This window comes from Pteropus medius, unplaced genomic scaffold, assembly GCF_902729225.1.
Source record: "Pteropus medius unplaced genomic scaffold, Ma_sr-lr_union100, whole genome shotgun sequence".
Taxonomy (NCBI): domain Eukaryota; kingdom Metazoa; phylum Chordata; class Mammalia; order Chiroptera; family Pteropodidae; genus Pteropus; species Pteropus medius.
This window is the reverse complement of record NW_024356249.1, coordinates 10,147,214-10,173,834: the sequence shown is the minus strand read 5'-3', so window position 1 is coordinate 10,173,834 and position 26,621 is coordinate 10,147,214. Positions and strand designations below refer to the sequence as shown.

At 57.5% G+C, this 26,621-nt stretch overlaps 1 protein-coding gene, 1 non-coding gene and 1 pseudogene across 13 annotated transcripts; 1 reads left to right on the top strand and 2 right to left on the bottom strand.

Annotated features, from left to right (window-relative positions):
* Window positions 1-297: 297 nt before the first annotated feature.
* Window positions 298-25,895, bottom strand: KCP (kielin cysteine rich BMP regulator). 12 transcript variants are annotated; one of them, XM_039860757.1, is made up of 43 exons: window positions 25,323-25,892; window positions 24,819-25,185; window positions 22,340-22,503; window positions 21,587-21,776; window positions 21,436-21,512; window positions 20,672-20,756; window positions 18,654-18,721; window positions 18,361-18,457; window positions 18,143-18,225; window positions 17,821-17,914; window positions 16,824-16,906; window positions 14,715-14,808; window positions 14,504-14,583; window positions 14,334-14,427; window positions 13,898-13,983; window positions 13,745-13,826; window positions 13,344-13,496; window positions 13,148-13,254; window positions 12,977-13,070; window positions 12,134-12,307; window positions 11,920-12,002; window positions 11,671-11,764; window positions 11,390-11,578; window positions 11,001-11,171; window positions 9,547-9,723; window positions 8,697-8,782; window positions 8,331-8,421; window positions 8,117-8,199; window positions 7,943-8,036; window positions 7,279-7,452; window positions 6,976-7,058; window positions 6,272-6,392; window positions 5,006-5,085; window positions 4,706-4,805; window positions 4,170-4,258; window positions 3,731-3,833; window positions 3,500-3,637; window positions 3,018-3,195; window positions 2,825-2,936; window positions 2,631-2,732; window positions 1,611-1,775; window positions 859-1,165; window positions 298-717 (listed from the first exon to the last, which is right to left on the bottom strand). In XM_039860757.1, the coding sequence occupies exons 2-43, from the start codon at window positions 24,895-24,897 to the stop codon at window positions 449-451; spliced, it is 5,073 nt and encodes a 1,690-aa protein (XP_039716691.1). In that variant the 5' UTR covers window positions 24,898-25,185; window positions 25,323-25,892; the 3' UTR covers window positions 298-448. The 12 variants fall into 12 exon arrangements, 10 of the variants coding, with proteins under 10 accessions (XP_039716691.1, XP_039716692.1, XP_039716693.1 ...); XM_039860758.1 differs by having other exon boundaries at window positions 3,018-3,190; window positions 3,495-3,637; window positions 24,819-25,892; XM_039860759.1 differs by having other exon boundaries at window positions 2,882-2,936; window positions 24,819-25,892.
* Window positions 2,092-2,211, bottom strand: LOC120601368 (uncharacterized; annotated as a pseudogene).
* Window positions 5,612-5,730, top strand: LOC120601414 (5S ribosomal RNA). Its single transcript, XR_005652439.1, has one exon. It is a non-coding gene; the product is annotated as a 5S ribosomal RNA (ribosomal RNA).
* Window positions 25,896-26,621: the final 726 nt, after the last annotated feature.

Here is a 26,621-nt window from a genome sequence, read left to right as displayed (position 1 = left end):
CCCCTGCAGGATTCCACCTGGATCCACAGCGGGTCCCATATGAGGGCCAAGGGCCATGCCGGCTATATGTTTACACAGGGCCGGGACCAGGACACCCGGGTCCTCCTGCCTACTGCAGGGCAGCACAGGGGTGTGGCAGGTGGGGGCAGTGCAGAATGCGGGCACAAGGAGTGAGCAAGGTCTAGGGCTGAATCCCCACAGCTGCTACCACTTTGACTCTGGGGACACTGACCTCTAGCCCCTATGTTCCAGCAGCTCATGTCACCACCCTAGTAGGAAGCACACACACACAGTGGCCTCAGGGCAGGCCCCAAGTTTACTGCTTCTGACTCAACACAGCCGGGGTCTTTGTGAGACACAGGCCCAGGCTCTCAGTGCCCAGGAGCTGTGGTGAGGTTGGAAGCTGCTCTCCAAGGGGATGATGAGTCCTGGTCGGTGCCGTCCTGGATCAGGATGCCCCCTGGGGCTCCCGCCTGGGGCTGGGCACAGTGCTGGGTGGCTGGGTTCCAGTGAGTAGGACTGGGGGGCAGGCCTCAGGTGGGATGCAGTGGGCGTCATGCTCTACCAGGCCTGCGGGGCACTGGCAGCCAGGAACGCAGGGCCTCACACAGTGGGCCGCCAGCTCTCCCAGAGGGACGTGCTGGTTGAAGCAGGTACGTGGACAGGGCGGGCCACATTCATCGAATACGAAGCCACGGTCCAGGGGACAGCCCACCACTGCAAGTGCAGTAGAAGACAAGGTCACAGTGCTCCAGTTGCTCTGCTCGCCCCTTGTGGCCCTCCCCATACCTCCCCTGTCCAGGCCTGAGCCCTCTGTACCCACCCCTCCCTGTCCCACACTGGGCATTGCCCCCTCACCACAGAGTGTGGGGCCCCGCCAGGCAGGCGTCACCCCTGCCTGGCGACAGTGGCTGGCATAGGCTTCCAGAGCATCACAGAGGCAGGCATCGGCTGAGGAGCCAGGGCCACAGGCACACAGGTCATACACGCAGGCAGCAAAGAAGGGCTCTGGTGGCACCACAACGTGGCAGCGACTGAACGGGGAGGACTTCAGCACCCCACACCGGGCATTGGCATCACGCCTGGCACGGTAACCTGCCGTCCGGCACGGATCCACCTCATGGCCTTTGGAACAGGGCCGACCAGGTCCTGGCCCCTCTGGGACCTAGGTGAGGAAAGTAGCTCTGGTGTGACAGCGTCTACTAGCAGCTAAAATTTGTGTGCTGTCCTTCAAAGCAATTTCTACCCAACGTTTTGTTTTAGCCTCAAAAACCTCCTTACAAGAACAGCAAAGGAAGCATCATCCACTTTTCCTTTGTCCCCATTTTGGGGACAAAAACGAAGACCCAGAGCAGGCAAGTAATTTGTTCAGGGTCACACAGCCCGTGAGTAGCAAAGCAGGGGTTGGGGAATCAGATGATGAGACTTTTTCAGCCATCCTGCCTCCCCTAGCTCCATGGCAGGCAAGAAGCCCCCAGACCACCCTGAAAACCAAAAGGCCTGTCTCGTGTCTACCCTCCTACTCCCGTTTCCATACCGGAGGGCTGCTCTGAGGCTCACGCTCAACTGTGCGCTCTCCAACCTCCCATTCGGGATCCTGTACCACTCACCTGCCAGCTATTCCCAAATGCAGCCTCAGTGGGCAGGAGCAGCCCCTCGGGGCCCTGCAGATCATCCTGGGCGAAGCCATTGAAGTTCCCACAAAGCCCACAAATCTGGCCCCGGTAGGAACCTGGTACGTTCACCTCCACCTGGGACTGCCCATCCCACAGCACCTGCGCAGAGAGGCTGGGACTGGGGAGTGGGGAAAAATAGGGACCCCAGGAAGCCCACGGGCCATCCAGGCCGCATTCTCTGTGTCTGCCCGCCCCCTGGTGTCGGCAAGGAGAATGGGCGGATGGAAGCCAGGCTGTCCTGACCAAGGCCAAGTCTGCACATGCTCTGGGAGCTGTGAAGAGCCACCCACAAGCCCCAGGAAGGCACCTTCTCCTGAGATTCGCTATCTCGTGGGCATTCGGGCCTTACAGAGGACAAAGCACAATTAGAGTCTGGATTGTAAGTGTAGACAAGTCTTATTTTTACTTTTTTTTTCACCTATAGCACCCAGTCTTCCTAGGTGGTCTCCCCATCCGAGTACTAACCAGGCCCGACCCTGCTTAGCTTCCAAGATCAGACGGGATCCGGCGTGTTCTGGGCGGCATGGACGTAGACGACAAATCTTATTTTATGAATTTACAAATTATGCTTTTTGCTGGGGGCAGGGAAGTGAATTACTTTGACATGGAAGGAACCCTGAACCACCTAGGAGACCTTAGTTGACGTTCTCTCCCTATTAACCCTTCCCCCATTTTACCAATGAGGAAATTGAGGCCCAGAGAGGACTGGTACTGGCCTAAGAGCCCCAGTGTGTTGGTGGCTGAGTCAAGGTTAGAAACCAGGCTCAGAACTCCTTTCAGTGCACCTGGAGGTCTCTGACCCTGATTCCTCTCCTCCCCTCAGAATCTAGCAGAACTCTCTCACCTCTCTGGCTTCGTTTGGCCCGGGACATAGCTCGTATTCCTACTTTCTCTACAGATAACAGAAGCCTGAGCAGGCCCAAGGCTCCCCAGCCACACTCGCCCTGGCCGCACCTGGAGCCCCGGCTGGGCGTGCAGGATCACAGTGCGTCCCCGCAGCTCCACGTACAGCAGCCGCTCCTTCAGGAAGGGCAAGGTCTCGGGGCGTCCATCCACCTGGAGGAGAAGGGAGGCGGGAGGGGCGATCTCAGGAAAGACGAGTGGACAGCGTGAGACCCACCTTTCTCCGGGTCCTCAGCTCTGCTCACCGTGACCTTCCCGCCCTGCAGTAGCTGCACAACCATGTCTCCCAGAAGCACTGTCACCTCCTGTGTCCAGGCCACGCCGCTTCGGCCTCGGTCATCGTTGGTCACGTGCACGCTGTGGTGTGAGAGGCCCGGGTTCAGTGGTCAGCAAGGACGGGTGTAGGGGGTTAGGGAGACGGCAGAGGGAGCTGTGCACCTGAAGTCCCCTCCACGGCAGTCCTTGGCCAGCACGTAGCTGCAGCTTCCTTGGAAGTGCAGCAGGCGGCCGTCGAAAGTGCGGTAATGAGGGTCTCCGAAGGCCATGCAGGAAGCGGGCCGGGGCAGGCAGTGGGGACAGCAGCTGCCGGGATTCAGGGCGGGGGCCTTGTCCTGGCCTCAGCCCCAGACGCGGTCAGACACGCCGCCCTCCGGGCGGAGCCCCACCCAGAGCCTTCCTGAGGACGGAGGAGCGCTCGTGCTCCTGGATTCACTGGAGGCGGACTCAGGGCACCACCTCGTGGCCACTCCAGGAACTGCAGGCCCCCGGGCCCCCAGCCGCCCGCTCCCGGCTCCCGCTTCCCGCTCCGCTGCTACTACCGCGGCCCAAGCCCATCCTCCTCCCGCCCTCTCGGTTGCGCCAGGATGGCGGCGCTATATGCCCACTAACCCCACCGCCCTAGACCGCGGCACTCACGGGGCCACAGGAGATCGGCGGGCAGCGCTGGCTCTGGCAGCGCACGGTGCCAGCCACACAAGAGCAGCTGGTACAGGCGTCCACGACCCAGCCCTCCCCGGAGGCCACTTCTCGGCCCTGATGCGAGCACGTCTGGGCAGGAGCTGAAGGGACATTGCAGGGAAGGGGAGAGGATCAGCCGCCAGTCCCTCATACTGAGTCTCGCCCCTCCTCCCCCACATCGTCCTGACCCGCACCTTGGCATTGCTCGCAGCACCTGCCAGCCTCCAGCACCTTCGCCCAGCCGTGAGGGCAGGAGAGGGCCTGGCACTCCTCAAGGTGGCACTCCACTTGGCCCCACTGAGGACAGACGTCTTTGCTCTAGGGACTTCCAGCAGGGCTTGGGGTCTCTGGTCTCACACTTCTGGGGACCATCTGACTCAAGGTCTGAGGCAGCAGCCCCTTTTCTCTCTGCTCCTGCCCCACAAGGACACCCACTTCCTGACGAAGCGGGGGATAAAGTCCAACCCTCAGCTCTGCCCTAGCGCGGGGTACCTCTGCCCTTCTCGCCCAGCGCGGGCGCCCTTCTCTAATTACCCTAAAGACTCCATATTTGCTGGACCAGTGTCCTGAGGCTCCCCGCTTATCCACCTATAAGGTCCTCCACCAACCCCCACCCTCCCGCCCGCAGCTCACATGGCAGGTACAAGTAATGCAGGCGTTACTGGGGTGGCGCCAGCTCTCTCCATCCGCTACTCTCCGGCCCTCGGCCTCCACCACACATTCTGATGGGAAGAGATGGGGCTGGGAGAGCATCGTCCTTCCAGCTGCATCCCACCTCCCTGGAGGTCACCCTGAAGGCCCACAGCAGCAGGTGCCCTCCTCATTCAATCAGCACCCTGATGATGTTAATTTCTTCAACCAGCATATAGATGGCCTACTGGATGGCAGGGCTTGAGACTCTAAAGGGCTTTGGAAGCCTGAAGAGCCAGAGGCTGGAACCTTCCTCTGGCCTGCTGCCAGCCCCTGAAAATCCAGGCTTCATTCCCTGCCTCCCTCTGCCTCGTGGATCTCTCCTCTACCCCAATGAATAGCCCTCCATTTCTACAAAAGAACAAAGCCTGCATTTAGAGTGCAGACCCTGGACTGCCTACTTGGCCCATGGATGCCACCCTTCTTGTCTCCTTCTTGGGTTCATGCTCTGAGGGTCCAGGCCAAGGCTGGGCACTTACCCTGACACACAGGGCAGCAGCTTCCAGGAAGGGAATGGCGCTCTGATGGGGGACAGCTGAGCTCAGGACAGGCACGGTGAATGCAGAGCCAGGTCAGGTCCTGTGGAAGGGCATGTGAACACCATAGGTAGAGAACAGAAGGGAGGGTACAGAGCCTCGGCAGAATGTGACATTCAGGACAAGCAGGCAAATGTCAGAGTGAGTGGGAAGCCCAGACCTGCTGCAGGAGTGGAGTCAGCCACAGACCACAGAGGAGGAAGAAGAGGGGACTTCGGGAGTCCCCAAGGCAGGAGGGCTCACCTGGCACTGGCAGGAGTAGCAGGGGTCTGGCGGGGCCAGCTCAGACCCCAGCAGGTCCTCCGTGCAGTTACTCAGGGCCTCTGTGGAGGCGAGAATGCGATGTGGCGGGGAGAAGGGCAGAGCAGGGCAGGAAAGCCTGGTCGATCCCACTGACCCGCTCGACCCCCAGACTTCTTGGGCCCAGGGCATAGCCGTGTCTTCAGCACCTTGACTCTAGGAAGGATAAATCCCTTTTCCCTTTGGTTCAGCAAAGAAAAGTTTAGACTTTTGAAAAGGAACTTTGCTAGGCTACTAGGGTGGGGGCCTGCAAACTGAAAACGTGCGGCTCCCTCAGCCTGAGGTCTCTAAAGACCAGCCGGCTACCCAACCTGCCCCAAATTCCCACTTCCTTCATATTGCCTGGCTAAAAGAGCACAGGAAAGCACAAAGAGCCAGGGACCCAGGTTACAATCCTAGCCAGTACTCAGCGACTATGCCATTTTAGACAGGTCAACAAACCGCTCTGAACCTGTTTCTCCATCTGTAAAAATAATAGTAATAATACCTACCTCACTGGACAATGGTGAGAATTAAATGAGTTACTGTTTATTAAAAAACCAAGTGTGGGTCTATGGCCATGCCACCCTGAACAAGCCCGATCCTGTCTGATCTCGGAAGCTAAGCAGGGTCGGACCTGGTTAGTACTTGGATGGGAGACCACCTAGGAAGACCAGGTGCTGTAGGCATAAAAAATAAAAAATAAGGGATTGTAAGCTGACAAGGTCCTTGCAATCTGTGAGGTCAACCAAGGGTTGCCTCGCCTAAAAAAAAAAAGAAAAGAAAAAGAAAGTACCAACTATGGTGCATGGTGCATGGCATGCAGTAGGAGCTTAATCAATATTAGTCCCCTTCTCTTTCCTCGAAGCACATCCTAGCTGTCTTGATAAGAATAGCTAGCTCCCCACCCTCCACCTCTGTAGCTAGGCCACTCACTGCCCCTCTGGTCTTGACATCACTGCTCTCAAGAAGCCAGCAGCTGCACAACTGCTACCCGGAAGCACCACCTGCTGGGCAAGATGCTCCACAAACTGCTCCGAGCTTCAGAGTCAAAGGGTCCCGCCAGCTTCCCCAGTTCCCCTTGTGGCGGTGCAAGGCTCATCTGCTGGGGCAAGGACTTCCAGAACAGTCCCCTGGACTCAGAAAAGGGCTGGGGCTGGGACTGCGGAGCAGAGCTGCCATCTGGGGATGGTGGCCCTGCCCTCCTTATCCCCACATCCAGGGACTCACGGGCACAGGTGGGGCAGCAGTGCTGAGGCCCAGCGGGCAGGAGCTGGCTGGCAGGGCAGCCCACCAGGCTGGGACACTGCCTCCGGTGACAGCGAAGGCTGGGAGGCCCCACAGGCTGCAGCTACAACAGGAATGAGTGAGCAGGGGCTGAGTCCCAAGCCATGGAAGCCAAGAGCCACCCTCTTCCCCTAGAGTCCATGCCCCTCCATTTGTCTGCTGCACCTCCTCTGGCACGTCAGACTCCAGTCTGCAGAGAGACTCAGTGTCTTCCTAGACATGCTCCTTACTGCACGCCCTGATCCCCAGAGATGATGTCCCCTTCTCTTTCCAGTCATTTGTGCTTGAATGTTCATGTGGCGTCTGACCCTCGGGCACTCTCCCACCATCCTTCTCCCAGGCCTCATCCCCTGACCTATGGTGTCACCGCTTGCTCAATACCCTCCCATTGGTTCCCCATTACCCTTCAACTGGAATTTCCCCAACATGGCCCCCCAACATGTCCCAGGTATCTCCCCCTACCTCCTATACACACCCACCCCACGCTCAGCATCAGTGCCCACGTCTAACTCTAGATTTCCCAGCCCTCCTGGCTCCTTACCCCAAGCCCTGCCTCACCTCCTGGCCACAGGGACACACTCCTGTTTCTGACCCCCATAGTGCCTGCTCCTCATAGTGCCCCGCCCCTCAGCAGGGCCCTCACCCACCTCACAGATGCACACTTCACAGGGGTCTGCCCCAGGCTGGAAGCTCTCCCCTGGCTCATACTTCCGGCCTTCATGCTCACAGTCTTGGGGGGTGGAGTAAGAGCAGAATAGGACCAGGGAGACTTCAGGCTGGCAGCAGTGCCGGCAGTGGGGTTCTCTGCCCCCCAGATACCCCAGCCCCCAGGATTAGGGCGTGCAAAAATGGCTGAAACAGCCTGTCTCTGCCACCCAGCCCAGCGCCAAGGCCGGGAGGTGCCGACGGGCGCTGCCTCTGTGCCGTCCACGCCTACCCACTCCCCGTACCCGAGCATCGAGGGCAGCAGTCGCTGGGCCCCTGGTGGGGCTGGGCGCAGGGGCTGACACACTGGACGCGGGCACAGGTGACGATGCCCTCGTGACACGTGCAGGAGGAGCAGGGGCTGCCGGGAGGCTCCCAGCTGCTGCCTTCAGGACGCTCCTCTCCATGAGCCAGGCAGCCTGTGTCCCAGGTGGGCAGAGATGAGCGCTGAGTCTGGGTTCTCTGTGTCTGCCCCTGACCGCCCACCCTGGGTCGTCGGCAGGGCACGTGGGCCTGGCAGGGGAGGGGACGCTGCAGGGATGAGGTGGTAAGGTGGCCTGGGGCAGATATTCTGTCTGCGATGGAGGGGGAAGATTCTGGGTTGGGGTCAGAACGCCTGGGCTCTAATCCCGCCCACGTCTGCTTGCTTGCTAGACCAAATGCCAGGCAGCAGGCAGTGTCCACTGTAGCCCAGCACCAGCAACAGTACCTGGCACACAGCAGGCATCTAATAAATACATGTGCAATGAATGAAAGGCTCCATCGCTAACCATATACCCAAGGTAACTCCATCTCTCCAAACCTCAGTCTCCTCAAGGGCTGAGGGATGGGAGGGCTAGATGGGTGGACAGGGAGGTAAGGCAGATGGAGGGGCCAAAGTGAGGTGGCAGCCCCACCGGCCAGGCATACCTCTGCAGCGCGGGCAGCAGCTCCCCTGCTCTGTGACCTGGAGTGGGCAGGGCAGGAGGGGGCACTGCAGCCGCACACAGCTGACCTGGCCGGCCTGCAAGAGATGCAGACTCAGCGACTTGCTCCTTAGGTCCAGACCCCACACGAGCCCCCTCTGCCATCTCCCTACCATACCTGACAGCGACACCTCTCACAGCTGCCTGTGGGCCCCTCAAACTCCTCCCCATCCTGGTGCTCCAGGCCCTGAGAGAAGCAGCCTGTGGGTGACATGCTTCCTGAGTGGAGGTGCTGTGCCACCTTGCCCCGTCCAACCTCAGGCCCGGCAGAAAGGGAGAAAGGAGGGGCAGGGAAGGGCATGAGGGGCTGGTGCATGTGGAAAGCAGCTCACTGTGGCATACAGGGCAGAAGCAGGGTCCCGGAGAGGGGTGGGGGCAGAGAGCTGGAGGACATGGCTTCTTCTGGCAGCTCATGGAACCTTCCTGGAGAGAGACCACATTGCTACTTCCTGACTCCCATGTCATCACACACTCAAACCAGGCTACACACTGCCCCAGGGCACCAGACACGAAACCTTCCTGGGCCTACAGGCCCCAACCCCCCTCCCTTGGCCCAGGAGACCTGAAGTGAATCTAATCCTGCCCCCTTAGATGTCACCGGCAGTGTACCCCAGGAGACCTGGGTGGAGAAAACAACCCCTGGACAGAGAGGAGGATCAGGGATGAAAGCTTATCAAGTTCCCAAAGGGCCACCTCACCTGGCAGGTGCAGAGGGAGCAGGTGGGGTCAAGTGGGTCAGGAAGGGTCTCTCCAGGGGCAGCAGTGACCCCATGATAGAGGCATCCTGGCAGAGCGGGGAATGCAAGGGAAGAGCTGCCATCGATGGAACCCTCCACTGCCACCTCACACACACACCTCACACTCACACACTCACACACACTAACGCAATACACACACACACACACACACACACACACACACACACACACACGTGTACGCACACACAGCCAGGCCTGGGGACATCTACCAAAGCTTAGGGAGTCTGAAAGGGAGAGAAAAGTGGCTGGGAAAGTAAGGGGCGGGAGAAGGATGTCAGCCGAGCTGTAAGCAGCGAGGTTTGCACGTGTGAGGCAGTGGAGGACGGGAGGCGAGACACAGGCTGCTGAGAACGTGCCGTCTGTGCGGGCCAGCGTGGGAAGACGGCGTGAGGGGTGGGCACACCTGGAGAGGAAGGTGAGAGATGGGCTGGGCTCCGGAGGGTGGGCTAAGCAAGCAGGAGAGAAGGAGACCGCCCCTTGGGGTGCGCCTGAGAGCGGTGGGAGCCGTGGAAGGGTTTCGAGTCGCGACGTGATCTTTTAGGAAGCCGGTGAGACAATTTAAGAGCGGAAAGATCCGGAAGCACAGGGATCCGTTATGTGGTGGATATAACTGTCACTGAGAAGTGACAGCAGGGAGAGGAGGGCACGGATATAGTGTGCAGCGTCTGATGAAAACACAGGGTGGGTTTGCCGTGTGGTTATCTCAGGGAGGGGTGAGGGTGGCCGGTCCAGGTGACTCCGAGCTGCTGGGAACCCAGAAGGAGCAGTGGAAGGACACGTGCTGTCCTACCTTGGCAGGTGGGGCAGCAGTGCCCAGATGGCGTGAGCGGGTGGCTGCAGCCCAGAGGCTCACAGGGCCGGCGGCTGCAGGTCACAAAGCCTCTGAGGCAGGTACACATGTTGCAGGGCTCTCGGGGATCCGGGAACTCCTGGCTGCTCAGGTATGACTCCCCCAGATACTCACAGCCTTGGAGAGAGGACAGAGAAAAGCAGGGGAGCGGGCAGAAAGGAGTGAGAGGGCAGCAATCCTCAGCTCTGACCCTGCGTCAGGCCCGAGTCCAAGGCCTCGGAGACCTGGCTATGGCTGGGAGGGAGGGCTCGGTCCAGGCTGGTGGGCGAAACAGAGGGGGTGGGGGGAGATGGCAAACTTCCTCCCCTTTGTCCTGCAGAGAAATCCCCCTGTCCAATCTATAGGGAAAACACACATGAAATCTGTCAAATACCCAGCAGGCCACTGCTGGGCCAGAAGGCACCAAGTTTCCCAGCCTGAGGAGAGCTGGGAATTGCTCGCGATGGCGTAGGTAGCCTGGACCCAAGACATCCCTTTCCCATGCTCTTTCGAGCCCTCTGATCAAAGAGGCGGAGAGGGTCCCAGGGTGGTGGCAGCCTGCCCTTAGCCGCTGACACTTGCCGACCTCCTTTTTGAAAAAGAGAGGGTGCTTTGGGTGACAATGATGGGTCAGCATAAGCTCATCAATTGTAACCAGTGTGCCACACTGGGACATTGATAATGAGGGCCGCTGTGTCTGTGTGAGGGCAGGGAGTATACAAGAAATCTCTGCACCTTCCTCTCTATGTTGCTGTGAACATAAAAATCCTCTTTAAAGAAGTTAATAGAAGGTGGGGGTGGGAAGGATGATGAGTCTCAGGCTCAAAGCCTTGGCAGGCAAAAGCATCTGACTCGAATTTAATATTTCATTTCTAATTGTATTTATTTCTATGGTAATATTCTAGTCCTGACAAATCTAATTTTTCCATTTGCAGTGTGATATAAAGACTTCTTTCTAAATAAATTTAAATTTAAAAGTGAATTCATTTGAAGAAAAATACTAAATAAAGTTACAGTTGGTAGAGAATATTCAGAAAAAATTACTAAGATAATACAAGAGGGAACGAAGACTGGAAGACTGGTCTTATTCAATCTCTTTTTTTTTTTTCAGGAGTTAAAATTAGGTTACACTTTGAAAATTGTTAAGGTAGCAAATTTTATGTTATGTGCATTTTACGAAAATTCACATTTATAAAATGTATTTTTTAAAACATTGAGAAAATTAGGCCCAGAGAGGTTATATGACTTGTCCAAAATCACACAGCCAAACAGCATCACAGGCAGGAGAAAATCCAGGCTTTAATCCAGTGCTTTTTTTTCTTACTGTAATAAGTATTTTGTATCCACTCTAAGGCAGTAAGAGGGACCCAGCCCTTCCGTTCTCCCCCACAAACCCCCAGTCCCCTGCCTCTCACCATCACAGGCAGGGCAGCAGTCACCCCTAGCGGGGAAGGGGCACTGTGCAGGGGCACAGGCCCTGGGCTCGCAGCTGACGCTGCCCTCCCAGCACAGGCAGACGTGGCACCGGACGGTGACGGAAGGGAAGCGCTCCCCGCTGGCAAACTCTTTCCCCTGGTACAGGCAGCCTAGGCGGCAGGCGAGAGGGCAGCGGCTGTTTACCAAGCCCACGACCTCCCAGGCCCCGTGAAGTGGGCACTGTCTCCCCACATTCTCAGCGAGAACTCCGACGTGGGAGGGCAGGACCACGAGGAAGGGGACTGTCTGGGGCTGGAGAAAGGAGGACGCGGAGGAAGAGGATGCAAGGGGCTCTGCGGGCCTGAAGGGGGCGCCGCCGGGGCGTTACCGTCGCAGGAGGGGCAGCAGGGCCCCCGGCGCGGGTGGGCGCAGGGTGCGGGTGGGCAGGGCAGCCGCTGGCAGGACACGGAGCCGTCCAGGCAGAGGCAGCGGCGGCAGGGGTCGCCAGGCGGGGAGAAATGCTCCTGGTGGCGCGCGGGGACCAAGCCCCCCGGCAGCGGACAACCCGAGAGGGAGGCTGAGGTGAGAGAGCCTGTATCATGGGGAGACCAGGGAGAGGTTGCGGAGGGGGCCCCTCCGGGAGGAGCCGCCAAGGGGTGCAGCTCTTACCTGGGCACTGCGGACAGCACTCTCCTGGCAGCGAGACCGGCTCTGCACAGGGCAGCGGAGGACAGCGACGAGCCAGGCACTGCACGTTGCCGCTCTGCGTGGAGAGATGGACCAGGCAGGCAGCGTTAGTGGTGGGAGCCAAGGAGACCCCCATCCCTTCCCACCCCACTGTGGCGGACCTACCCTGGCCTCCTCAAGTCCCTCCCGGACTCCCCTGGACTCCCCCTCCCATCCAAGTGGCAGACTCACCAGACAGTGACACAGGCGGCAGGCGGCAGTGGGGTGGGGGAAGTCTGCTCCGTTGGGGTACTCTTTCCCACCGAAGGCACAGCCTGGGGAAGGGGACAGCTATAGGCCTGGGAGAGGACCTACTTACTCTAGGTCATGCTGTCCTCCCAAGCCCTAAATGTCCATAGATGGGGCCAGGAGACTGTCCCCCCCTCCCCCATCCTGTCGGCCTCACCATTGCAGTTATTCTGGCAGCAGGGCCCAGGCAGCGGGTGGGCACAGGGGGCCCTGGGGCAGGCCCGAGGCTGGCAACGGGCTTGGCCTTCCTGACACCGGCACTCCTGGCAGGGGTCTCGGGGGTGGGAGAAACTCTCGCCATCCACAAACACTTGTTTCTCCAGGATGCAGTCTGGGCAGGGGGTGGGGCATGAGCAGGGGCAAAGGCTGACGCTGCTGGCAGCTGCTCGGAGTTCAGAGCCACTGCAGAAGTGCCCTGTGGATGCCGTCCCCATGCAGGGAGAGGAGGGGCGCTATGGTGCAGACATGGTCGTCCTCTGAGCACACGCTGTGCGTGTGCGTGTGCGTGTGTATGTGCGTATGTATGTGTGTGTGTGTGTGTGTGCATTTAGTCCCCCCTTCACCTACTGGCGATGTGTGTGCCTCTGAGGGTGAAAAGCTGAAGAGCTCACGCATGCACGTGCCTGTGTTTGTGATTCGCACCCTAGAACACTCCCCGTGCAGGCCAGGGTTCGGGCACACTGCATCCAGGCACCCAGTCTCCCTCCTGGCACACCCAAATGTTCGTTGCATGAACATGCATTATACAGGTAGACGTATGACTGCGTCTGAGTGGTGGGGTATTGGAAGAGGAAGATAGGATGGGAAAGAAGGGTGGCATGGTGGCGCGAGGGATAAACGAGTCTCTTCTCTCCCTCCCAGCCGTGTCTTGTGAGTCCCAAGCTGTGTCAGACTGAAAACAACTTGGAAGGCTGTTGCTTTCTAAGGTGACCGTTCGGCCGTGGGAGGGCAGGGTCAATCCAAGGCTTCCCCAAGCCAGACAGGTGCAGTAAGCACATACCTGGGCACCTCGGGCAGCACTGGCCAGGGCCACTCTGGGGCTCGGCACAGGTTGTGGGTGGACAGTTGACCAAGGAGCACCTCACGGTCCCATCCTAAGAACAGGAGAGAGGACAAGGGGGGTGAGCCCCAGGAGGGGTGCAGCAGGGCAGCGGTGAGCCTGGGGAGGTACCTCGCAGTGGCAGGTGTGGCAAGGGCTGTCTGAGTCCGTGAAGTTCTGCCCATTGGCATAAACTTGGCCATGGTAGGTGCAGCTCTCACACCTGGGGCAGCAGGCACCTGGGTGGGACAGGTCAATCAGAGACCAGCTGATCAGAGTGGGCTGAGCAAAGCAGGAGATGAAAGCTAGATCAGGGTGGAGCACTCACCAGGGGCCTGGGTGGGGTGCTGGCAGGGAGCTGGGGAGCAGAGCACAGCCGCACACGTGGGCACCCCATCTCGACAGGAGCAGGCTGTGCACGGCTGACCATCAGGCTCCCACTGGACCCCCTCAGCAAACTCCTCTCCATTGAGTACGCAGGCTACAGGAAGGGGGTTGTCACCATGGCGACCTGGACACCTTCACCTAACCCTGTCCATCCCAGACCACAGGACCCTTCCCAGGACCTTAGCTTTGCCATCCTCACGGCATCCTCTGAATATACTCTGGAAGGGTTGACGGACTTAGCAATGCCCCCCTTTATTGTGAAGGAATACCCCTCCATCTCCAGCCTTCGGAAGCAGCACCCCTTTGTAGCTATTTCTCCCCACCCATCCCCCCCACACACACCTGAGCACATCTGGGGGCCAGAATCGGACAGGGTACAGGGGGCTGTTGGGCAGTCCTGTTCCTCACAGGAGACCTCGCCAGCCTAGGATGAAGACTGGGTGAGAGGCCCTCAAGGAGGAGACAGATCTGGGACTTGAGACAGCAAGACTGTACCTGGCAGGAGCAGCGAACACAGCGGCCACCCTCTTGGAGTCTGAAGGTCTCCTGGCTCTGATACTGGTGTCCCTGGTACTCACAGCCTGAGCAGGACAGGGGAACTGAGGGACAGGGCTGGAGGCTGATGGGGAAGCCTCACACAACCCTAACATCCACCTTCCGCCCTGATGAGGACAGCCGTCCATGTCCTCATGGGTTCCTGCCAGCCTCTCCCAGGAGCAAGGGCCCCACTAGAGTGCCCAGTTTGCCACGAGAAGGTAAGAACTCATCCCTCATCAGTAGAGACAGGAGCTTAGGATTGTAAAAGATTTCTCCTGTACTTTAGTTCAAGGGGGCTTCCTGTAGGTCCGAAGGAAGCAATCCTCCCCCAAACACACCCAGAGACTCTGACCGGTGTCTACACCTCACCCAGTGACTCAAGACCCCCACTCACCTGCACAGACTGGGCAGCACTGCCCAGGAATCCTGCCTGGGTGTCTGCAGGGCACAACTGGGCAGGGCAGAGGCTCACACTGGACACTCCCATTCTGACAACAGGGCCTGGTCAGCATTGGAGAGGCAGGCCCAGAAGCCAGGCCCTCCCGGCTGGGCAGCCACACTCACAGCACAGCGGCAGTGCGAGCAGGCGTCCCCGGAGCCCACCGACTCCCCGCTGCGGTACTCCCGCCCATTTAGGAAACAGCCTGTTGGGAAGAGAGTGCCTTAGACCCTCCTCGGGTTCCATCACTGCCCCATGTCCTGGTCTTCTTGGGAGACCCAGGCCGGGCTGTCAATCAGCTTTCTGAGCCCCTCCAGGCTCCACCTGCTGACTCACCGTCGCACACGGGGCAGCAGGTGCCCGGGAGGGGCCGGGCCGGGTATGGGCACAGGCTGGAGCATTCTCGCTGGCGGCACTGAATGTGGCCCTCCTGGTAGGGTGCAGATTGGACAGGAGAAGGAGGTCATCAGAGTTCAGCCAAGTGGCAGAAACAGTGTTTGACTGCAAGCTCTCCACTATTAGATGGTAAGAGTTGAGTTGTGCCCCCACCTTACACGCAAATTCATATGTTGACGTCCTAACCCCACTACCTCAGAATGTGACCTTATTCTGAAAAAGGTTCGTTGTAGATGTAATGAGTTACGATGAGGCGGGTTGGCCCCTAAGCCGATGACTGGTGTCCTTATAAAAAGGAGAACTTTAGACACACACACACGCACACACGTACGGAGAGCAACGTGTGAGGATGAAGGCAGAGGAACACCAAAGCTTTCCACCAACCACCGGAAGCCAGGGGAGAGGCTCCCTCACCGCCCTCAGAAGAGACCAGCCCTGCCACGCCTTCATCTCGAACTTCTGGCTTCCACACCATGAGACAACACGTTTCTGTTATTTAAGCCTCTCCATCCGTGGTACTTTGTTATGGGAGCCCTAGGAAACTAATACGGTGTATGACCTAGCTTGTCCTTAACTTCTCCCTGACTCAGTTTACTCATCTGAAAAAAAAGGGACAATAGTATTTCTGTCCTTCTTATGCAGATGAGGTAAGGTGTCTGGTATGGCCTCCACTTCTGGAAGCTGGCGGTTAATAAACAGTGGTTGTTGCTACTCCCCATGGCCTCTCTCCGACAGACCCCAGCCCTGGAGTTCATGCCTGTCCTCAGCCCCGTTAGTGTCTGGGCAGCCAGTGGCTCTTCTCACCGGTGTGTGAGGGCGGTCAGTGTGAACAGGGAGGGGAAACACAGGATTACAAAGGGGCCCCAAGGCCTTCACAATGGAGTCCTTAGTCTTTGGCAGGCTGTCATTCTGTGGCTGGCCTCAGCCCCCATGAAATACAGTCCTCTTCAGCATGTACCCTGCCTGGACGCTAGGCCTTCGTGTCTCTACCTTCATCCCCCAGGCTCTGCCCTGACTGTTCCCTACACCTGGCATCCTAGTCCATTTGGGCTGCTGGAATGAAATCCCATAGACTGGGTGGCTCATCAAAAACATTTAGTTCTCACAGTTACGGAAGTCAAAAAGTCCAAGATCAAGGTACCAGCAGTTTCAGTGTCTGGTGAGAATCTGCTTCCTAGTTCATAGGTGGCTGTCTTTTGGCTGTGTCCTCACACTGTGGAAGGGGGCCAGGGTGCTGTAAGGGCACGGATCTCATTCACGAGGTTCCACCCTCATGACCGATTCAACTTCTAAAGGCCCCACCTCCAAACACCATCACCTTGGGGTATCTTTCCCCATTTCTCTCTGCTCAAATCCTACTCGCCCTTTAAGACCCAGGTAAACATTACCCCTCCATGAAGATTTTCTACAGCTGTGCTGCCCAACAGAAATATAACCCAAGCCACATATGTCGTTTCAAATTCTCTAGTACCTAAATTTCAAAAAATAAAAAGAAACAAATGAAACTAGACTTTAATAATATATACCGCTCAACCCAATATATCCAAAATGTTATTTCAATCTATAATCAACACAAAGTATGAATGAGATATTTTACATTCCTCTCTTTACTGCTAAAGCTTTGAAATCCAGTGCGTATTTTATGCTTTTTAGCCCATCTCAAGTTGAATAGCTGCATTTCAAGGGCTCAGTGGCCACATGCAGTTGTGGCTACTGATCACACAACACGGTTATAGATGCCTCAAGTCAATCTGCATTCGTCCCTCCCTAGAGCTGCCACCTGTCGCATCCTGCCCTGCCTCACTTCTGTAGCCTGTAAGCTCCTTGAGTTCCGTTCACAAACCTGTGATATCAACTCCTGTGCTCAGAGCTCAGCATACAGGCAGGCACGACTCCACTCCCACCCTCACAGCTCCCAGGATCAGCTCCTCTCCATCTCTGTCCCCTCACAGAGCCTTTGGGATGTGCTCAGTGGAACGAAGGGATAAATATGGTGGGCCTGGGGGAGAGGAGGGCTGGGGCAAGCCCAGGAGCAGCACTGAGGCTCACCAGGCACTGGCAGATCTGGCAGGGGTCCCCAGGTGCAGTCCACTCTTGGCCATGCTCCTGGTGAGAGCCACCTTCTGTGCAGCCTGGGGTTGGGAGAGAGAGGGGCCAAGAGGAGGCCTGGCAGCAGCCAGCCGGGATCCCAGCTTTAGCCCGCCCCCATCCTCCTCCATCCTTCTGAGGGCGCGCCTCTGAGCCCAGACCAGACCAGGTCACGCCTCTGCCTAGACCCCTTGGCGACTCCCAGTGTCCCAGGCTGGGTAAGGCCAAGCTCCTTAGTTTGCCCTTCCAGGCCTTCCAGGACTTAGCACGGCCAAGCCCCCCTGCCCCCCCCCCACCCTCTCTCTCTGGCCCCTCCCACCTCTTACTGTAAGATTAGGCCATTCCTGTCTGCTTGCACCTTCCCACCTAACATCCACCCACCTCACACTGAGTGTCAGTCCCAAGCCTTTGCTCTAGCTGCCCTCTCTTTCTGGGATGCTCTCTGCCCTGTTTCACCCTTCACCTAGGTAACTGCTCTTTATCCTTAAGGTTTGTTCAGGACACGCTGCCTCCAGGATGCTTTTCCTCCTTTGCCCAGGCTGGATTAGTTCTCCTTCCTCTGAGTTTCCATAGTACCGGGTGCCTGCTGCTATTTCTGCCTTTGCGACAGTATTGGTATGTGACTCAGTGTCACTCTCTAGTGGTCTGCCTCGAAGGCCTACCCTGGGTCTTATGTGCACAAAGCGGATAATAGTCAACATTACTAACATAGAATATCATTATCTACGCCTTACAAAAGGGGAATCGAGGCACAGAGTAGCTCACTCAGAGGCCCATAGCCATGAAGTGGCAAGGGCAGAATTTGAGCTCAGTCATTCCGCCTCTAGAGCAGGCATGGCCGGGCATGGCGGCCCCACTGACCAAACCCCTAGGTCAGAGCCGTTGGAGTGGGCTCTGGAGTTGAAGAAATGGTGTGACAGCCCAGCTGCAGCTCCGCCAGGGAAGGGGTAGGGCTCACCTTGGCAGATCGGGCAGCAGTGGCCAGGCCTCAGGACTGGCTCAGGGCAGGGGCTGGGTGGGCACTTCATGGGCACACAGTGAACCAGGCTTCTCTGTAATGTAACAACAGCTATAAAGTCTCTGAGTCTGCTTCCCAGAGAGAGCAGAGTGGGCAGGTGTCGGGCACCCTTGGAGGGGTCGGGCACAGGGTCAGGACAGAGAGTGAACCTCACTGGTGCCAGGCCTTGGAAGGCGTGTGAGGGACTGAAAGAGTGGCCCCGGGGCAGGGTGGTGGGCGTCCAGGAGGAGCAGGGCCTGGGTAAAGCTGTAGGGGGACTCACCAGGCAGGAGCATTGGAGACAAGGGTTGGAGCTGGACAGGAAGTTGGTCCCCTCCTCATAAAGCTGCCCCTCGTACTCACAGCCTGGGGAGGGTTGCCAGGATCACAGGCTGGTCAGCAGAGAGCAGGGTGAGCAGACATCACCCAAGGGAAGGTATAACCCCAAGTAGGTACTGGACCCTCGGGGGATGGAGGGGCAAGGCAGGATGGGGCGGTCACCTGGCCGACAGACGGGGCAGCACTCTCCTGGTGGGGTGTAGCTCTCCAGGCAGTTGAGCTCTGAGCATGAGGGCCCCTGGCACCGCACAGTCCCTGCCTGTGGGGCAGACACTGAGCCCTCCCTCCCTCTCCACTGCCTGTTACTGAGTCACCCTGCTGGCCTAGCAGGCCTAGCAGGCTCCAGACCTCAATGCCTGGGCAGCGGCAGCAGCCCTATCTGACTGCCAGATCGGGCTTGACACTGCCAGGCCGAGGGTAGTGTGGTGGCTGGGGCCAGGCTCCGATTCCCTTACCTGGCAGGTGCAAGTGACACAGGGCTCCAGTTGCCATGTTTCCCCAGCTCTGTGACCTCCAGGGCAGCCTGCAAAATCAAGGCCAGGCCTCTAAGTAAGAGACTCAGAGTCCTAGGGCAAAAGCACTCCTGAGGGTGCCATAGCGAAGGGGCCCCATTCAGGTGATAGACAGCAAAGATTTTGGTATTTACTACAATTTTACAGCAGGTGGCAGTAAAGTGTCTGACTCTAACACATTCAGTAGATTTCCATTATTTTACAACAGATGGAACTGTTGAGGAAGGGTGCCTTTTATAAAAAGTCTGCCAAAGACATCATATGGGCTAGCAGTGGCCCCGAAGCACCACGTGTCCCACGGACGGGTGTGTGTGTGTGCGTGCGTGTGTGTGTGTGTGTGTGTGTGTGAGTGTGTGTGTGCTGTCTTGTCTTTGAGATCCATCAACTCCCAAGACTTTGCTCCTCATCTCTGGCCAAGACTCCCAGGCTACATTTCCAGACATCCACCTTTCCCACTACCAGATGAGATTTTTTCCTGGGGTAGAGTAGATAAAATTTAGTTAAATTTGAATTTCAGATTGCGTATGAAAAAAAGGGTTTTATGGAAAGTCACCTCACAGGGGGACCTAACTGTGCAGGTCACGGTGGGTAGTCATGACCCAAGCATACAGTTCTTTGGTAAAAGCTTTATCTTTGCCTTAAGCAAGCCCTGTCCATTGTGTCTGCGCATCTAGGTTAACACACCTTTGGAATAAGCCTACTCACCTCCAGAAGGGCACATGACCTTACCTATCCTGGAGCCAATCCCCGCCTTGCTTTCTCCCATCTCCGTGTGATCTGCTTTATGTTCCCGCCCTAATTTCAAATGCCTAAGGGAAACCCCAAAACTGTCATTCTTTAGAGCTTTTGAGAGCTTGCTTCCTAGCAACTGTCATCGGTGTGGGCTCGAATAAACTCTTTTTAAAATTCTCTATAGATTTGGACAATTCTTACGTTGATAAGTTAGACAACCCACACTTTTGAAGTATAAGGATGTTCCAAATCACTTATGTACAATAAAAAAGTATAGGTTGTTTATCGGAAATTCAAATTTAATAGAGCATCCGGTATTTTTATTTGCTATATCTGGCAACCCTGTCTCCCCGACAAAGAGCCGGTAATGCCGCCCGGCAGAGCGCTGCCTCCGCTTCCTCCCAGCTCTCTCTCCGTGTCGCTGGCACTACTGTGCTCCTACTTCCCCAGTATTCCATGGGATCCACCCAGTCACCAGCTCCTGCTCATTCTTTAAAAACACCCCTCCTTCTGCAGTGCAGTGCCATCCCTGGTTCCATGCCTAGACGACTGCCGTGCTAGCCTCCTAACTGCTCTCTCTGCATCTAGCCCATATCAGATGAATATTCCCAAAACACCTCTTTGAACATGCTACACTCGCGCTTCCACTTTCAATGGCTCCCCAGTGCCCACAGAAGAAAGTCCAAATTACAAGGCTCATAGCAGCAGGCTGTTTCTCCTGGCCTTCTCAGACTGCTTTCCTGCAACACACCTCCCCCCACCTTGTTCTTGCACCCAGAGGGCCCTTAAGTACTGTCTCCTTCAAGTGAAATCCCCCTTTCTCTTGAAGATCCAGCCGACTGTCTGTAAAGCCCACCCTGACACCAAGTCTGGGTGGGCCTTCCCTGCCTTCCTGCCCTCTCTTCTGACAATTAACTGCTTACTGCCTTTCTATACCTCCTCTTAATCTGTTCATTGGATCTTAAATCTTGTATTATATTAGCTATAAATTTATCTTCTCAACTAGATTAGAAGCTCCCCGAGGGCAGGTAAAAGATCTTATAGGGCCTCTGGTTTAGTCCCAGGCCAGAGGTAGTATTTGCTGACTGTGCTTCGGTTTCGAAATCCCCTAGCCACTGGCAGAGTGAGTGGGCAAGGCACCCTCTGGGCCTGTGACGTGTGGCAGAACATGGCTCTGGGGGCTCCAGAACAAGTGCAGGAGGCAAGGCGGGGGCTGGCAGGAGTCTGACCTGGCTCACAGTGTGGGCAGCATGCTCCTGGCTCCCGGCAGGGTCCTCTTGGGCATGGCTTCTGGGTACAGGTTACGGCTCCTTCCTGTGGGGAGGCAGACTGCTGGCTGCGCAGACATCAGAATCCCGGAGGGCAGGGCCTCCAGACCCGAAACCTCGCCCCAAGCTGGGACACGCCGGAGGAGCGAGAGGCTAAACTGGCTCAGGGGACGTGAGCCGCCCTTGGTCTGAGGGCAGGGAGGAGACGTCCTATCCCCAGCCCATCACCTCCTGACACTCTTGACCCCAGAAATCATTTCTTCCAGGTGCCAGCAAATTCCCAGAGTGGAGAGATCCTAGAAAGGGGACCAGGGCCTTCCTCAATGGAGTGAGGAAGAAAAGGCCAGAAGGTGGATGTGGAGCCAGGTGAGAGAGAACAGGCGGGTAGTTGACAGGGGCAGTTGGAGGACATCCACAGGTGAGGGGGCAATGCAGGACGGCGGGCGACACCATCCTCTCTGTCCTCCGTGCCACCATTTGCCAGGCCCAAATCATAGGGGCCTGGGAGCCCCCGCCGTGAGCATGGGGACTGAGTTCCAGGAAGTAGAACTACTCAGAATGAGCTGACGGCCATGTGCTGCCAGGCCGGGGGTAGGGGAGGGGGAGGGGCAGGCAGACCCCATTACTTAACATTCGGCACACTAGGCTGCAGCGACAGGTAGCTAAAGTGAGACAGACAGGTGAGGGGACAGGTATAGGATATTCAGGTGGGTCGTGGAACTCACCAGGCAGTGGCAGGTGGTGCAGGCATCTGGGGAGAAAGTCTCCCTATTACCATAGGCCTGACCATTGTGGCTGCAGCCTGAAGAGATAGAGCCGTCACTCAGGCACTTAGGCTCATGTCCAGGCCCTAGAGGGCAGGTGGATGGCACTCACCGCTGCAGTGGGGCAGGCCGGGCACAGGGTCACAGTGTGCGGCCCCATCCTGGCAGATGCAGGTCATACAGGGGTCAGGTTCCCAGCGAGCCCCCTCGGGCCAGGCCCGCCCCAGGCCCCAGCACTGGGGAGAAGCTGGGCGGCATTCACAGGACTCCAGCTGCCTCACCCTCGCCTGCAGGTCCTTGTTCTGGGGAAAAAAGCGAGGCAGGGAGAGGCCCTGGCTCAGCTTCCCCCACCATCTCCCGCAGATTTACGGGGTGTGAAAACTGAGACAGAATGAAAAGGAAACCTGACAATTCCAGAGCAGAGATGGGTCCAACTCCAGTCAGCACCCAGCTCAAACAGTCACAGTTCTCAGGGCCTGAGGGCTGAACAGTTTCCCAGGGGAGCGTGGGGCCCCCAGGCCTCTCCTTTGGACAGAAGGGGACCCACACTCCAGCCCCAACAGTTAAAGACCTTTAACCATCCAAAATCTTTCCTGATGGTGCCTTCTACATAATAGGTACTCCAGAATGCTTGCAACGTGAAAGAATGTGGAAGTCTGAATCGACAAAACAGATATCCTGGAGGTTCTCCATTTTTATGAAAGAAACAATGCTAAGAACTTCTTCAGATAAGAACCTCTCCATGTGCATTTAAAACAAAATTCTATTTTAGGGTCCCCTGGCCGCCACCCCCCACCCCTTCCCTGCCGCCCAAGCCCAGCTCCTCTCTTTCCCTCCCACTGCCCAGGCCTGGCCCCAGTGGTACCTGTTCTTTGAGCTCAGTCACCTCTGCTTCTAGCCTTCCCAGCCGCTCCTCCAGGGGGCGCCACTGCCCCTGGGGGACCCCAGCAGGGGCTGAGGAGTGGGCGGGGGCTTGCTGCTGGTAGTCATAGGTGTCAAGCCCCAGGGGCTCCCTGGGGGCGACCCCGCCTGAAAGCACAAGAATCCCCGGTGGGCTTATGGGAGAGGGGTTAGCAAGGTTTCCTGGGTTCTGTCTTCCCAGTGATGCCACCCTGTGCCCCACCCCCATTCACCTATCCACCCACCATGCAGGGAAGGAGGTAGGAGCTGTGAGGGTGCTGGAGTGAACATGTGGAAGGAGAAGGGAGCCTTAAGTGGACAAAAGTGACCCAACCGGCTTTCCCACATAGCAAAACCCTCTCCTTTGGAAAGAAGGGGACCCAATTCCCCTGGTACCAGCCCCAGGAACCCTGACCCACTGGGGATGCAGGGAATATATAGTCCAGGGCCTCCCTGTAGCTTGCCTGACTCTGCAGGGGTTCCCAGCCATGGGGGGCATGTCAGGGTCTTTTATCCTCACTTGGGCCAGGGCTTTGTCCAGGGGCAGCTTGGGGGGACTGACATGTCACGCTGGGAGGGCCCAGAAGCCAGCACAGGCTGAAGTGCAGGAAGAGACAGATATGTGAAGTGTGGGTGGGGTTGCTTTAAAGTGCCCGGAGTCAGGTGCGAGTGAACCTTGCCGCCAACTGCCTGTCTCCACCTATCGGAAAGGGCATCACTTTGGGAGGTTGCCTGGTGGGGTAGGGGGAGGTGGGAGGGAGGAGATGCAATAGCTCGCTCTGTCCCCACCCTCAAGCCTGGCCACTGTTTCCAGGCCTGTGGCTGAGGGGCCTAGGGGTCCCACACTGGGCAAGATGGGCTTCAGAAAGTGAGACCTGGCTGCATTTTCTGAAAGGTTTGGGGCAGGTGCTGGAAGGGCTCCCACTGGCTTTCAAGGTGCTGGGCTGAATGAAGACAGCCTCTCCCTGGTTCCAGGTGGCACTATGTTGAGGGAAGTTCAGGTCTAAGGTTGCAGACAGCTACTTTCACCTTGCTTTGACCCCTCTCCCGCAGTCTGGAGAGTAAAGGTGGGAGGATGGGGGGGTGGGGGGCAGGACAAGTTAACTCCACAGACATCCATCCCACAGACCTCCACATGGGGGTGGGCGGGGCACTGGAGTCTGGGGGAGGAGGTGAGAGGAAAGAGGGACAGGGGAGGGTCTTTCCCACACAGGTGGCTCACTGGCTCACGGGTGAGGCCGGCTTGGGGTGGCTAAAGGTTTTCTTGAAGACGTTAACATTAGTTTTATGAGGCCCTCCCCCCACCACCCCACCGCCTCCACCAAGAGGAGGAGGGGCGTGGGAGATTCTCGTCCAAAACCTAAGTTGTCCTCTTTCTTCCAAACCTGCTTTGGCCTAAGTTCCTGGGCTTGGTTAATGCTATCTCCACCTACTCAGAAATCTGCTTCCCACTTCTGCACCCTTCCCAAGCCCCATCGGTCTCTGTCGCACGCAGCCATCCCCCAGCCCAGCCCCCTGTCCTCTCCTCTGCTTCTGTCTCCACTCAGGAGGCCGAAGCCAAGAGCCGCCCTCCCTGCCTCCACCTGCTCTGCTCCCCTCCACGCGGCCTTTCTAAATCACACGCCTGCAGGTTCCCACCAGCAGGTCCAAATGTGACGTTTCGCAAGCGCCACCCACCTTTTCAGCCTGCCCTGCTATCCCCCACATTCGGGGTTCTAACAGATACAGGCACTCAGACCTCTTCTGCACGTTGCCATGCCCCTCCCCTGCACAGGGTTACCTGGAATGCCATGCTGTCTTGGTGTGGCTCCCATACCCAGCTTACTTCCTAGCCCCATGAAGGGCAGCCAAGGATAGGGTCCCAGCATCTTAAACCCTCCACCCCATCTTGACTCTCATCCTCCTGATCCTGCTCCAGACCTGCTTAAACAGGAACAATTAGGGGGTCAGGGAGAAGATGGCAGTCCTTTGAGACCCTCAGGCAGGATAAGGCTGGTCCCTTGCCTGGAGAGACCTGAAGAAAGAGCTCCTGAGTGTTGCACAAAGCCCAGTTGCTCCCCGTGGAACTGTCCTCAGTTCCCCTCCCTGACCCGTCTATTCCTGCCTGTCCCGCTGGGTGAGAGCCAGCGTGAGACTCTAAGTCAGCTCCCAGAGCAGGCCCCCTTTCTCAAGACAAATAATTAACTTCAGACTCCGGGATTCCAGGACAGCCTCTGCCCCACTGCTGCCTGCAGGAATTCCTCCCAAGGCCATAACAGGAAGCCCCTCCCTCTCCTGGACCCCTCGACTCCCTCTGTGCTCCCCCATCATGCTGGCTCCTCCAGGGACTGGAGGCAACGCGCCCCCTCAGCGGGGCCTGGAGAGACAGCTTGTCCCCTCAGACTGATCTGAGCAAGGGCTGGGTCCAGCCCAGCCGCCCCTGAGCCCTCTGCGCCCCGACTTACCTCTGCTCACAGCCCGGGCTGGAGCCAGGCTCATGAGCTGTAGGACAAGGGGCAGCAGAGCGGTCCTGAACCCCGCCATGCTCTCAGGCCTGGCTGCTGTCTGTGGTCTCGGCTCAGCAGGCTATGGGGGAGGCGGGGTGGGGACACACCAGGCCGCCTCCCATCCAGCCTTTGTTCAGGGAGGGCTTCTGGAATCTGTCATCGCTCCCGGCTGTGCCTGCCTCCCTGCTGGGCACCTCGACCCCAGGGTCCCAGCCCCCTCCAGGCCCAGCCCTGGCTCAGAGGTGCAGTGGCGAGAGCAGCCCCAGCCCCACAGGAAGCTGGGAGGGGTGGGGGGTGAAATCAGCATAGGCTGCCAGAGGAGCCCCTGCAAATAAATACAAATTTGTCTCTCTGGAGCTCTGGGACAGCTGCTGTCCCTGCCCCCTTGGGTTACTCCAACTCCCTGGGGTTCCCAGTCGGCTTTTTCCCTTTCTTGCCTGTCTGTAGGAAAAGCAGACTGACCTGGATTCAAATCTCTGCTTAGTCGATTCCATATGCCCTTAGTCAGACCCCTCACTTCTCCGTGTCTTAATTTCTCTGTAAACTGGGTGTCATGGTATCTACTTTATAAACTTGCAATTAAGGTGCGGTGAGATTATGCAGATAAAAAATTTAGGGCAGTGGTTGGCATATGCTAAGTGCTCAGTAAATAACAAATAAAATAGATGCTACTCTCCGTCTCTGAATTCAGAGGCTCCCAGTCTCCTCCACCTATGTGTTCTTTCCTGGACTCTACTCACCATCCCTGTCCACCCCAGAAGTCCTGGGCATAGCCCCAAACGCCAAGGCTTCTTTTTGTTGGCTGGTCCCAGCCCATTTTCCAGCTCCTGAGCTCAGGCCTCGCCTGGGGGGTGAGCCTGGGGGAAGGGGCAGGGAGCAGGGCAGGGGCCAGGGCTGGGGGCAGGGCTGGGCCCTGGGCTCAGCAGGCAGAGGGGGCCAAAGAGAGGAAGTGAAGAAACTGGCCACAGAGCCCACAAGTCTGGGACACTCCTCGGTGCAGCTGGGAAGCAGAGGGAGGTGGGGATGGGCCCCAAGCTCACAAGCAAAGGGATGTGGAAGGCGGAGCCACGAATCCTGCAGAAGCCTCTCCCTCCGGCCTAAAGGCCAGCTAGTCAGAGGGCACCCCTCCCCCTAACCCAGGCAGGGACAAAGGTCCCTCCAGCCCACTCTCCCTGCACCCTGAGAGAGGGCAGCCTCTCTCCCCAGGAGTGTGGGTCCCTAATAAGGCCTAAGCAGTTGGCAGCAGCGGGCAGGGAGGCTGTGAGCCAGTGCTGAGACCTGACCTCAGCTGGCCCGGAGCAAGGCTCACAAGAGCAGAGGGAAGTCAGGGACAGCCAGCGGAAAAGGAACAAGGAAGTGGCAGCTCTGTTCCCAATGGCCTTAAGGAAAATGATACCTGTTATAGGGCAGGTCCCCTGGGAGTCTGGGTGGCGGGAGAGGCTAATCAAATCCTGGAGCTGATGTTTTCTGCTGGTGACCTCAGCAGCTAATTCTTCCTAGCTGTGACATGTAGCTCTAATGGCACCCACCTCATAGAGTGTTTGTGAAGGTTAAATAAATTAATGGTCGAAAAGAGCGCTCAGCACGGTGCCTGGCGCATCGACATTAACTCATTACTTCTTTTGTGCAATCTCTGCATAGTCACCCCGACCATGCAGGTGGGGGCCTTTCTTCTCATTTGACAGATGAAGAATGTGGAAGAAGCAGGAAGCAGCTCAAAGTCATGCTAAGACTAAACCGCAGAGCCCAGATTCAATGCCG

Excerpts from the sequence above, each read along its gene's own strand:
- KCP (XM_039860758.1), bottom strand. The coding sequence starts at position 24,897 with ATGGCGGGGTTCAGGACCGCTCTGCTGCCCCTTGTCCTACAGCTCATG. Across the intron at positions 18,722-20,671 it reads CTGCCCACACTGTGAGCCAG|GCTGCCCTGGAGGTCACAGA; the intron begins GTCAGACTCCTG and ends TTGATTTTGCAG. Across the intron at positions 8,422-8,696 it reads GCTCCCTCTGCACCTGCCAG|GAAGGTTCCATGAGCTGCCA; the intron begins GTGAGGTGGCCC and ends GTCTCTCTCCAG.